The 12,870-nt window shown below is 50.4% G+C and overlaps 2 protein-coding genes across 2 annotated transcripts; both read right to left on the bottom strand.

Annotated features, from left to right (window-relative positions):
- Positions 1 to 7,075: 7,075 nt before the first annotated feature.
- On the bottom strand, positions 7,076 to 8,753 carry UCRPA7_3193 (hypothetical protein; the record flags this gene model as incomplete). Its single annotated transcript, XM_007915760.1, has 3 exons — positions 7,076 to 7,914; positions 7,976 to 8,228; positions 8,304 to 8,753. 3 exons carry the CDS (start codon positions 8,751 to 8,753, stop codon positions 7,076 to 7,078), a joined length of 1,542 nt encoding a protein of 513 aa, XP_007913951.1.
- A 1,706-nt stretch (positions 8,754 to 10,459) lies between these two features.
- Positions 10,460 to 12,628, bottom strand: UCRPA7_3194 (hypothetical protein; the record flags this gene model as incomplete). The annotated part of the gene is made up of 4 exons (XM_007915757.1): positions 10,460 to 11,391; positions 11,530 to 11,719; positions 12,061 to 12,074; positions 12,235 to 12,628. The coding sequence occupies 4 exons, from the start codon at positions 12,626 to 12,628 to the stop codon at positions 10,460 to 10,462; spliced, it is 1,530 nt and encodes a 509-aa protein (XP_007913948.1).
- Positions 12,629 to 12,870: the final 242 nt, after the last annotated feature.

The raw sequence follows: 12,870 nt of genomic DNA on the forward strand, positions 1-12,870 counted from the left end.
AGTTGAATAGACTATCTATCTGGCCTGTTATATAACCTTTATCTTAACTATAGATAGTATCATACTAAAAGCATTAAGATTGGTTGTTAAAAGAGCCTATATTTTCTTCTAAAATAGTAAGCTAAATGATAGTATAAAGTTAAGCTTAAGATCTATATAGATAGAAAGAAGCTTATTATAAGATATTAAGTAAGAATGTTTTAAAGTATAGAAAGGCAAATCTATAAATCTTAAATAGAATGTAAGTAAAAGATAAACATCATTCTTTATAATACTTAAAAGCTTAAAACTATAAGTGATATTAGAATAAATAGTAGTATAGTTTAAGATTCTTTCTTTTTTATATTATTCTTATATTTTAAAAGTCACCCTTATAGTATAAGCTATAAGCTAGCTATTATAGAATATGATAAGATATAAGATATTGTTTATACTATAATATATCCTATAAATGATAGGCTATATATATTATAATCAGCTAATTAAGTAGTAGGATTCAGATGGTATAAGGTTGCTTAGCCATCAGGTTCTATCGTATACACTTCCTAGCGTCTTGTATGAGCTCCAAATGCTTGCTGGCCTTTAGTGGTGAAGCCTGAATGTCATCTCCAATGTGGCCCAGCATATTGGCCAACAGTTCGGTGTCTGAACAAGCGAACCGCTAGCCTGCTATGGTATGGACGGACGTCAGGGAGGGAAGGCAAGTGTAACGGCAAGGTTCTTAGTAGATGGTAAGACGTAACACGCAGTATACAGCAGTCGCATATATGTGAATCTCTCCGGCAGGACACAAATGGTTCATGCTGCGTGACAGGATGCTCTCCTCTTTGAGGTACTGTTACAGATCCACTTACTTGGAGAAAGTTCCACGGGCCATAAGGAAGGGTCATTGTAGGGTCGTACTGATGCAAGTTTAGTGTGTAGCCTCAATGTCACTTTTGGTGAAGCCTCTCTTGCAGTTTCCGTTTGTCGGCCTGTATATGCATGCTCGTGCCTTCGGTGCCTTTGCACCCAGCTCTTGGAACGACAAACCCAATGTGTTTATGCATAGGGAAATAGACCAAGGTCTCAGGAGTGCAGGAGCTCGTATTTGCCATCGGCCCCCGGCTAATGACAAAGGGAAGAAGACATACAAATGGACCTACATGGAAATTCATATAGAGTGCTCTCTCCTAAATACAACTACATCTGTTACAAGTATTACCTAGGCCATTAGCACCTCATTTCAATGCCGTATCCAGAGGCGATATCGGGATATTCATGTTATCGAAATGCAACTAATCGAACCTCACAGCTCTGCCTTGGTGGTCCACGGCTGTTCGGAGTCTCGAAGGCGGCGTGGAAGGCATCTGGAAATACAATCAGCCCGAAGGTCCTGTCTCTTCGCGCACCATGGGTTTCCTGTGGACGGGTATACTCACGCGCACGGCGACCTGTCGAGTCAGTATTACGAAACACTAGAAGATCACTCGTCTTCTGCCCCTTGATGTAGTACCACCTGTGTAGCTTGTTCGCGTGAAGTAACTGATTCTCGCTAATTCCGTCCGGGTGAATTGTATCTCCTGCTGAAACATCATGTTCAAGGTCGATGGAAGTGTAGTCACACAACGTCAATGGCCAGTCGTCATTTGGTCCGACAAGGGGCCTCCAAACACTGCAACAGTAGTGTTAGCCCTCGATAAATGTACATATACAGAAAGACTGATAGTGAGACTTGATGAGATCAAACTCCTTATCCTCGAAGTATTGCTCCTGGCCCGGAAACGAAGACTTCAGCTGAAGTAAGGCACCAAGCGGTGTGTAATCACTATGGGCCAGTTGAACAGGCTGATCGTAGTCGGCGAATATCTTACTTTTGGAGGGGAACCTCTGATCGCGGCTACGAATCTGTACCGGTCCAAGCGGTCAGCATGGATCCTTAGCCCCGGATACGCTCGTCAAATACTTGCTAAGAACTCCAAGGGCTCTATCCTCCGATACTCAGGGAATTTTTCGGAGAGAGTAGTCACTAGTTCCTTGAAATAAGGCCCTTCAACGGACTCGCGGTTCCGAAGCGCTGCTTCTACGTCAAGGGGTATCTCCTTCTCGATGACACAGAATCCATGGGTGCCCATATTGAATTCGTCAGAGGACTGGATGACACATATCGTCACCGGCTCGTAGCAAAGGATGAGATTGCTGCGTTGCACTTCGCTACTATGGTCGGGCTCGAATTCGACATTGAAAGGCTTCTCGACCTCATACAGCTTGTCGCGTTTGAGATATTGTATTACCGTCTCCACCGCCATGATTAGTGGCTGCCGTCCTGGCTTAAAAACCGATTTGACTTTCGTGAAAAGCGGCTGTCTTGAAGCTAGGAGCCTTGTCAGAGACAGATTGTATAGCTGTAGATGACGGCTGGACTTCGGCGCGGTGTGTTTGACTGCGCTCGTTTTATCAGATGGTGTTGCGAATTGCTGGCACCCTGAAAGAGACTACGTTGTAACTGGCGATTAGCTTCGGAAAGAGACTTGGTGTGTTCCCTACCTGCTTATGTAAAAGGGCCTGTCTAGAGAGAGGACTTTTCAGCAAGATCCTGCCGATTACTAGGGCGGATCCAGAGCCTTTTCTCTTTCCGTTAACGACCTTTCGCTAGCCGAATGGCCGCAGACACGCTGGGAAGATACGGATGCTCAACGTTGTCGAACCACTCAATCATCGGGAAACACGTTTGCCCGGGTAGAAGAAGATACTAGGTAGGTATGGCCACCAACCGAAATGGTCCGAAGCGGGGTGGACGCCCGCTTTGATACGACGGGGTAAGCCTTTTCTTTGTTATTTTCTAGTAGGTTGCGGTAAAAGATGCTCACATGGACGCGGGTTTCCTAGCAGAGTCGCATTAGACTGAGGTTTCTATTGGGTATACATGCCAGAGGGTGCGTCGGCCTACCATACAATTGGGCGGCTGGAGTGAGTTGACGGAGCCCAGGGTTGGGGGCCGGTGGGAGTTGGTTTCTTGAAGCAACCAACCCAAAAAGAAGAAAGCCCGACCTCTTGCCCAAGGCACTTTTTGCCTTCAGTCCACAACCTACCACACCATTCTGTACAAGCGCAATCCACCCAGAATAAAGTAAGTATGCCTAAGAATCCGCCTACCAATATCACGCCATCGAATGCAAAAGAGTTAAAGCTGATATGCTGTGCATTCTAATCTGTAGGCGTGATTAGAACACTGAGCACGAAATGAACTCTCAACCAGGCCAACTCAAGCAACCCTAGAAGACATGGTACAAGCCAGGCGGCTTCCAGGCTGTCACGAATGAGAAGAAACAAGTAGTCGTGGCTCCAAATGGTACTAAGCAGGGCAGTCGTCCTCAAAAGACTCGGGAAGTCGACCTCTCAGTCGAGAAACCAACTCCCAAGACTGGCTAAGTTATCAAGACTTGGACAATGGGCAGCGGGCACATACAGCACGATGTACTATCGAATCCATCCGAAAAAGGTACTAGTTGCCAGGTGTGCAGCAAAGTTGTTACTCTGTTTCTTTCGTCGATCTGCTGTTCATACTATGGAAGATGGAGAAATGAGTCAGATTACTCAAACTACTAGTTACCTACCTATATTATCTTCTGTTGCTATTACGTAATCTGTGTTCGGACTTCACTTCAGGTATGTAACTATTCAGAGTGCCAAATTTAAGATAATCAGGCGAAGCAATATTAGATATGTACCCATTTCAGCAATAAATCGAGCGGACAACTTGCAAAATCGCTCAGTGTGGCCTTCGTTCTTCAATTCACGAGACTTTGCGTTAGTCTAACAGCAGGGTGTTATAGGTGCACTTGCTCAAAAGCTTGTGCCACCTTGACCAACGTCTGTACCCCGAACCTCCGGGCAAAGAAGCAGATTAGAAACCTATAATATTAAAAGGCTAAGACCCGCTACGATAAGGAGACTTTTATTCCTACGCTGCGCCTCGATGGTGTTTATTTTCGACACGGGGATCCGCCGAAGGCGGTTGCACCCGTAGTGGGAAAACTCCCCCCCTTCTCGATATCATAGCCACCATGCCTGGAGTAGAAAGTCCGGACAGCCAGCACGAAATCATGGCGTAGCACGCATGTCTTAGACTCCCGTACACGTGCGGGCGGTATGCCAATCACTGTTCCGCTGGAAAATTGCGCCGCCTCGATCGAAACAGCGTAGATCTTCCGGTCCCGCGTTCATCTAACTTCCTAGCTCATACAATATCAAATTGTTTATACTGGCCAAAACTCCTTCCATCTCTTTCCTTCATGTCTAGATCTAATACGGAACATTGCCCAACGTTCCTGTAATTGTTCCCACAAGGCCGTAGCAGGATAGGAAACTTGTGGGTACCTAGTCGACAGACCCTGTCGTTTTCAGATACCCATTCAGGAGCAAGTCCCAATCTTCCTGTTATTGTTCGAAAAATAGCAGTTTTAAACGTGTTTCCCAGACAATGAGCATAGCGATATGACTCTGTACCACTCAAGATTGATATCGTTAAATCACGCACCTTCAGTGGTGTCGCATCATCCCCAAGAAACTTGACTGATAAATACCAAAGAGCCTGTTGCTGTTGTGACTTGTTCTGGTGTATTGTAGCTGTCATTGCTCGGTATATTGTTGCTAACCATGAAACTTCAGCATCCAGGTCTTTCAACTCAGCGTTTGTAGAGTATCGAGCGGTACGCCATAAACGGATGAATGCAGCCAAAGAAGTCTCACCTTGGATCTGTGGGCCATCTACGATATGTCGCAAAAAGCCTTGAATATGAGCGTCGGGCTGGTTAGTGTCTAATTCGTTCAGTCGAAGAAATGGCGCATAACAAATAGTCTGAACTTGATCTATCTCGAATCCACTGACGGAGAGGACGCGACCATTAGGCGAGAACGCAACCGAGAACTGAGATGGATGACATGTTTCCATCGCTTCACGGCCGCCCACTGCTATATAATGCCGACCCAAACGAGCTCCCGATTCAGGGACCCAACTGGGAAGGCTGTTGTTGCCCAAGACCGAAGAAGTAATAGAACTAGAGCTGAGGATTGAAAGACTCCTCGTTGCCTTGATCTGGTATTGCGCAAAATCAAGATACACCTGTTCCAAAGATTTCTGATAGTCTGGTCGAATCAGTCGTACAAACTCAGCCTCGGGATTTAGAAATCCGTAAAGAGAAAATATCATGTCTCGAGGGTCAGTAGCCTTTCTGTTTTGTAAAAAGTCGAACAATCCTAAGGGGAGAATCTGTAGCTGACAGGGCTCAGCCACCTGCCATATTCTGACGGTATGCTCCAAGCCCGCCATATCGTTTCGTTTCAGCCTTGACCAGCAATGCTCTAATGAATCAAGGTGGGCAATATAAGGATGGTAACCTATGTTGGGTAGGGAGACCAGAACCGAAAACACCTCAAAGTTTGAAATTGCTCGGCATAAATGACGCCAATTTATGTGTTTCGTGCCACATAGTACCTCTAGCTGGCGCGCGAGGGCCACTTCCTGGAATATCCAAGCTCTAGTCCAGTATGGTCGTTTAGAGAACTCCAATAACGCTTTATTGGCAGTCATATCCAAGAAGGGAGAATTCTGTTTCGACAAAAAGTGTAAAAGAATGCCAGGGGCGGGTGGGAGTCGCCCAGTTTTCGTATGTATTGTTGACAGGTAGATCAGATAGTTGATAGCAGTGTTGCTGTCCTGGGATTCTTCTCCCACCCATGCAATCACCTTTTCTGCCTGATGATATATCAAGCCCATCACGCGCACTTGTTGTTCTCGCTCTTGAACATCATCTTGGTTAATGCAAAGCGCGTCGACCCATAATATACGATCTTCGGTTTTATGACGAATATGTTGCAAAGCAACGAATAGATTCGGAGCGCAGCTCACGAGGGTGTTGGTTTGAGCAAGATGGACTACTAAGCATGTACCTGAACTTCCCCAGACGTAGGAAAGTGCTTGGTACGGAAGGGGATCGATGTCAAGGCTCGTGATTATGATATCGATACTAGGAAGTGTATCTAGTTTAGATGACGGGTAGAGCCGAAGTAGCCTGATCTCTTTTTTTTCTGGATCGAGAGGGCGATAGATATTGGCAACAGACATCGTGGTCAGCTAGGCGGTTCATGAAAGCGAACAATTTCGCGCCTTTTTGCTCTAAGATGCAACCTCACAAAAACAAATCCCGACCAGGATTCCCTCTGTGTCCCAGGCAGCGCTTCACTGACCTTCCTACTTGGGAGGGCATTTGCATCGAACGTGGGAGGATCTGATGGTCTGTTTTTGTCGGGTTGTCCTACCATACGAGAGCTTCTGTGACGTTCTGTCAAAAGTTAGAATGCTCCCTGCGTCTTGCTGAGGGTTCGGAGCTGCTACTACTATGCAGTCGGTGGGCACTGGGCTCGCAAACTATGACAATCGTGGGGCTGATTAAAGCGGACTCCCTAACGGAGAGAGATATCTGTGTTAGGGAGCCTCAGTCAATCGAGGGGCCGTACTGAAAGGCACGCTCAACTCTTGAACCCACCGTATACTGATTTCCCGATATTATATAGTCCTAGAAATGCCCTACTATATCCTTCCAAATTCTAACTCCTCCTTCATCAAGATGGTAAATCTGTTGACAGACTGTCCCTTTGCGAATTAAAGACCCCTTGACTGGCGCCTATGGTGTCATAGATTAGCGTCTGCGAGGGGGACTTCCTCACGTTAGGATGGAATGCGGCGGAGCGGATGCGCTGTCTTAAGTACGATATATCTATAGCCTTACTACAAGATTTACCTATCTATAACACAATTTTATACGCTTAGGAGGAGTCAAACGTCAGACAAAACAGAGTCTGAAATATTCAACTTGTGTTTCAGCAACACAAACATGCAAGAGCCCCGATCAATGCTCAACTCCTACAGAACGCCGTGACGGACGTCATGCGATGCCATGCGATGCCATGCGATGCCATGCTAGTAAGAAAATGCCTCACTGGATGCATGCTGTCCCTTCCAGGATCCAGACATAGATAGTCCCTGTCTCTCCATTGGTTCCTTGATCCATCCTCCCACCCTCGGTGTATCTATTCATCGCAGACGTCGAGAAAACAGGCCGCCTAGCCATCCGACCGAGCGCTGCACAGAAATGGCGCTACGATAAGCTAGGGCGGGGGCAGGCGCGGCGCCACGAGCAAGAACAGGAGCGAGAGCGATAGGTCGTCGTGCTACGACGAGACCAGCCCCTGCTGCTGGGCAGTAGAGGGTACAGCAAGAGGCCTGGCCTGCCGGGACCGGGGCCGGGGCCATCATCGAAGAGAAAGACAACGTGGCAGTGGCGGCGGCATGGGCGGTGCGGCTCTGGCTTTGTGTGCTGTAGTACCTCTTCTTCGTTGCTAAGCTCTGAATAAACCTCGTCTTGATCCGTGCCTTGATGGAGGGGCGCTTTGCAGCAAGCTGCTCGCGTGCAAGCCGGTCCTGCTCGTTTTGCTCCCCAGTGCCGTCGTCTTTATTCTTCTTGTCTTTCGCTGCCGCCGGTGTCTTGATAGGGGTGTAGGTATCCTTGAGTGCCTGCTCGTCGGCCGCCTGCTCGGCGAGCGTGTAGATGTTGCGCAGGGGCACGTTTATGGGGACGTGGTCTGGGAGGCGTGCGTCTAGGTCGTGGAGGGAGAGGCGGAGGTAATCGGTGGACGTGGCCGTGATGGGGACTTTGGAGTCCGAGACGTCTACTTCGAGCGCGCCGTCGGTCTTGTTGTGAACAGCGCGCAGGACCATCACGGTGAGAGTGAATGGTCTTGTGTCGGGAAGCTCCAGAGTGCCCTCGGTGCTGATGCTGGCCATCAGATGCTCTAGGCGCTCCCTGAGGCTGGTATAGGTGCAATCGAGGATGATGACGGTACGGATTTCACCATTCGTTCCGAGGATATAGTCTGTGATTGAATGTCATTGATTAGCTTGGTGGTGTTGTCGCTGAGACACAGGAAAAAATACCTTTTGCCTGCGACAACCCCGTCTTGCTCGAGAAGTCCACCTCCACAACAATCGGGCTGGGGTTCTGCCAGCCCCATCCGATATGAATGTCCGGCCTGGCGCTGCTGTCGAGCAGGGACTGCCCAGACAGGCAGTAGATGCCGACCGGGTCGAGCTCCTTAGGGATGTATCGTCCGGAAACCTCATTTCCATCTTTGTCCTGGTCTTTCTCGCCCTGTTTCTCGCGCTGCTGCTGCTGGTCCAGCTCCCGTGACTAGTCGGAGAGGGTCTGCTGCACACGCTCTACAATGAGCTGACCGAAAAACTGCTTGAAGGACAAGTGGAACACCGACTCAGGCTGGCGCGTCATGGTAATCGTGCACAGGCGGGGATTGTAGAGAACCGGGCTCATTCGCTGGTGCACGTGGCGGCCCAGGGAGGCAAGGTCTTGTCGGAGTCCTGTTGTCACCAAGGATGCGTCGTTTAGCGCGTCGAGGTCCTCAGGCTCGGACTCGGACTCGAAGTCGTCGTCGGCGTTGGCGTCGGTCAGCTGCAGCAGCTCAACAAGGAACTTGTACTCGGCGGGTACAAGGGGCAGCGTGATCTGCGTAGAAAACTCGGTCTCCCAATCAGAGAAGGCTTTGTCGAAATCCCCCTCGTCGCGATGGTGCTGGATGAAGTCGAGGACAGTGCAGACGTTCTCCGGCCAAGCGTGCGCGTCTGGTGCGTCGCACAAATATCGAGAATGGCTTCCAGGTACGGAACCGTTCGGATCTGTCGAGTGCGGTGTATTCGCCATGATTTTGGATTTTGCGGTCAGATTGGGCTTGTATCTGTTTTGAATGTTCACGGTCTGTGGACGAAGTTGAAGTTGGAGTTTGTCCGCGACAGAAAGACAATCGCCCTCCGTACTCCGCTAGTCACGTGTCCATCGCCTCAGCCTCAACCCGCCGGTCTGTGCGTGTGCGACCTGGACTTGGCTACGTCATTTCTCCCACCTCCCGCACTTCTCGAGGAAGTACCAAGTACCTAATTAATTAATTGACCGTCGAGGCTATTGAGTCTATTGTTGAGGGCACGCTCGAGTCTGTATTGTTTGATATCACATATTTGGTGTACAGATTCGAGTCCATGGAGGAACCTTAAGTACTAACCCGAGTTCCCTGAGTCTACCTCGAGTCTCTCGAGTTTTTCCTCGAGTCTGCCGAGTCTTTTTCGAGTTCCATGCTGGGGTGTATCGCGCCGCGTCTATGGAGCAGTAAGAGTCGGGTCGCTCGAGGGATCTCGAGTCTTAACCCAAAAGTCTCGAGTCCACTTCGAGTACTACTAACCCTATGGCATCTGCCGAAAAGTTGGGATCAGTGTTTGAGTTGTTTTGATTTTACTCCAACGTTATATCTAATTATTATCTATTTATATTGTGTGGCTAAGACACTCAGCCAGTCGACGATGTTTTCAATTCAACAACATCTATGGAGCAATGAGCTGGGTCTGCCTCACCGCGAGCGATTTTTCACTTTCTATCGCGGGCCAAGAGCTCTCGGGGAGCTCAACTCGGCGTGGCAATGGAAGACTGCTTGCCCTATGCTAATTTAACACTCTACCAGGTTGGTCTGTCCGATACACTGCTTCAGCTGTGTTGAACCATCCTTCATACTCGACAAGCTCCTTTGATTCGTCGAGATCTCCGTGAAAATGCCCTCCTAAGCCGCCATCTTCAACAGAGAATGCGTGCGTATGCTCTGCGCGGAGGCGGCAATCTTGACCATCGCCCGAATTTAGAACTGATAATCCGGCTAGCGGCGCTTCGCCCTCGTAGAAGCGTAGCGCGGGCCAGCGCGACGTGTAGCGGCTTCGTGACGGGCGCGTCGTCTGGGTCGCGGATTCCTGCCATTTGGACACTCGATCAGCCTCACTCGACTCGACTCGTTTCTTGATTCTCGAAGCTCTACCTGTACTCCGCATCTCTTGGTCCCGATTCCCCGCATTAGATATCCATGTCATGCACGCATGCATGAATGCAGGCATGTGTGCGGAGTAGACCCCAATGGAGTCCAGAGAGACTGATCATAGAGCACCCCTCGAGGCACGCATATCACGATGATGATGATGATGATGGTGGTGGTGGTGGTGGTGATGTTGGCGGCATGTAGACAAACAAGATTGAGCTTCCATCTCTCTATCTATCTATCTCTCTATCTATCGCTCGCTGCCTCGCTCGTTCTGCACAAGCCTCAGATGAGTGATCAATTGTGATTGTGTCGAGACGGTTGGGCAACCATGCCCGTTCGGCCGCCTAAAGCACCCATAGCACATTGCATGACTCTGCAATAACCAGTCGAACCTGTCAAGAATAAACATAAAGCTTGTTTGCACCATGGTGACGAGTGTTGACGACCGGAGTGAAAAGTCTACAGGCGAGCAATTCAGACGACTCTGCTTCTTTTCCATCCTCCGGTCAAAGCAAACATTGCTTCATCCAGATTCCCCTCCCCCCCTCATCTATCAGAAACGCCGCCGAAACACCAAGCCGCTCAGCCATCCTGCAAGGCGTCGCGCCATGACACCACGACAATCGACAGGACCAGGCCCAGGAGCAGGCCCAGGACCAGGGCGAACAAGGCAGGGGCCGTATGCAATGCGCGGTGGCAGCCGTGTTGCGCCGCGGCCCGGCACCGCCGCCCAGTCGCTGTAGAACCTCTTCCAGCCATCATGAGGACCAAGACTGAGACCGAGACCGAGACCGCGGCCGACGAACATATTATCGCTACCCGCTCCTCTCTTCTGCTTGTGGTTGTGCATGGCGGCATCCGCGGCGTTCGATGCAGTCTGCAGCGCGGCCGTCTTCTGTTGCACAACAGCAGCAGCAGCAGCAGCAGCCGCATGTTTGCCGTTCTTGAGCTTAGTCTTGTTCTGGTGGTCCTCGGCGTTGCGGCCGTGGTGCGCCGCCGCGTTGGCCCTGGCAAAAGCCTCCTGGGCATCTTCAAGATCTTGATGAGCCGCAGCCACCTCCGCGAGCACGTAGATGTCGCCCAGGGGGACATGTACGGGGACATGGCGTGGGAGACGCTCGTCGAAGTCGTGTAGGGTCAGGCCGAGGCCGAGGCAGGCGGCAGAAGTCGGCGGCGCGGGTGTGACGGGGACCCGGTGGGCCGAGAGGACCGCTTCGAGATGGGGACGGGGATTGCCCCGGGGATTGCCACTGGCGCTGTTGCGGACCTGAGGTTGTGAGCTGGTCGAGGGGGCCTCAGCAGCGACTGCTTCGACGGTAGTGGCGCGCAGGATCGTCACGGTGAGATCTTTGAAGGTGGGCTTGTCGATGGTGTCCTCCTTGATGCCGTGGCTACTGAGTAGGCGCAGCCGTTCACGGAGATTGTGGTAAGCACAATTGAGGACGATGACAGTACGGATCCGACCATTTGTTCCAAGGATGTAATCTGTAATTTATAACGATACATATTAGCGCAGGGTTTAGGATGGATGGATGGCAGAGATGGGATCTGGATTGAATCAACAGGGTTGATGCCGAAAAAGATGGCTAACAAGTTAGAAACACTGTTGTCATACTGACTGACCTTTTGCCTGGTCCAGCTCTGTCTTGCTTGAGAAGTCTACCTCCAGAACCAGCGGTTTTGGCGCCTGCCACCGCCATCCGACTTGTACATCGGGCCGTGCACTGCCGCCGGGGATCGACTGCTCGGTTATATGCACAATGCTGTGTAGGCCTAGTTCTAGCTTCTGCTTCTGGCATAGCTGCTCCCTGTACTAGCGGGAGAAGGCATCGCGCAGACACGTGGCGAGAAGCTCGCCAAGATAGTTCTTCAATTGGCAATGGAAGGACGTCTCAGCCGAGCGCGTCATGGTCAGTATGGATAGGCGGCGGTTGTAGTAGAAAGGGCGCATGAAATGGAGCATGTGGCGGCCGAGAGAAACAAGGTATTCTGCAATAGGCACACTGCCTTGGCCGTGGTCGACTTGTCCTTGAACGTCACCGAGCGAGTGTGATGCGACAGGTTGAGCAGCAAGATGATGTTGATGGGTTGCAGGCGAAGAACAAGCCTTGAGTGGGTTTGCAGCTGGAGAGTATTGTCAGTAATTGATCTTACCTCCATCATCTGATCTAGGGTTTTCAAGGTGGTAGACAATGTTCACGTGGCATGGCACGGAGTGCCAATTATAAGGTGGGCAGGAAAAGATAAGAGCGGGCAGGTTGAGTCCTTAGGCAGCAAGGAAGAGAAATGAGGGCGAGCAGAGGATAGCATACATCGACATCAACTTACCTGGCGTTGTGGCTGTAGCTGTAGCTGTGAGAAGATCCGCCTCCTCCTCCTCAAGGTCCTCGAGGTCCTCGATAGCAGTAGGACTCAACTGCAGCATCTGCATCAGCAGCTCATGTTCCGCTGGATCGAGAGGCAGCTGTATTTTGGTGCAGAATTCGGCCTTATAGTCGTCAGCCTTGTCCTGGTCCTCATCGTCGTCGTCGGCGCCGCTAAGTTTCAGATGATGGTGCTGCCGGTGCTTCTTGATGGCCTCCAAAACGGTGGAGATGTTCTCTGGCCAAGCAGTGCAGGCGCCCTTTTGGTCGTTCCCGTTCCCGTTCCCGGTCCGACAGCAAGACGATAAATGGCCATTTGCATCTTTGTCTGTCGGCCGAATCGGACTCGTTGTCGCCATGGCGTGTGGCTTCGGGTTTGATGGAGTGCGTACGGGTTTGTTTTGGTGTTTTTTTTTTTGGTCGTTGGTGACGACCATCAAAGACGATGAGTGCTGTCCGTCAGTGGTGCGTGCGCACTTTCACGTGCAAAGACAAGCACGTGATTCTCTTTCTTTCCTTGTACCCCTTTCTTCTTGTCCTTTCTCTTTCTCGAGGGTTTGACCTCGACCTCGACCTCGACCTCGAGTATCAACTCGAATCC

Source organism: Phaeoacremonium minimum (genome assembly GCF_000392275.1).
Source record: "Phaeoacremonium minimum UCRPA7 unplaced genomic scaffold PA7_03_scaffold_264, whole genome shotgun sequence".
Classification (NCBI taxonomy): Eukaryota; Fungi; Ascomycota; class Sordariomycetes; order Togniniales; family Togniniaceae; genus Phaeoacremonium; species Phaeoacremonium minimum.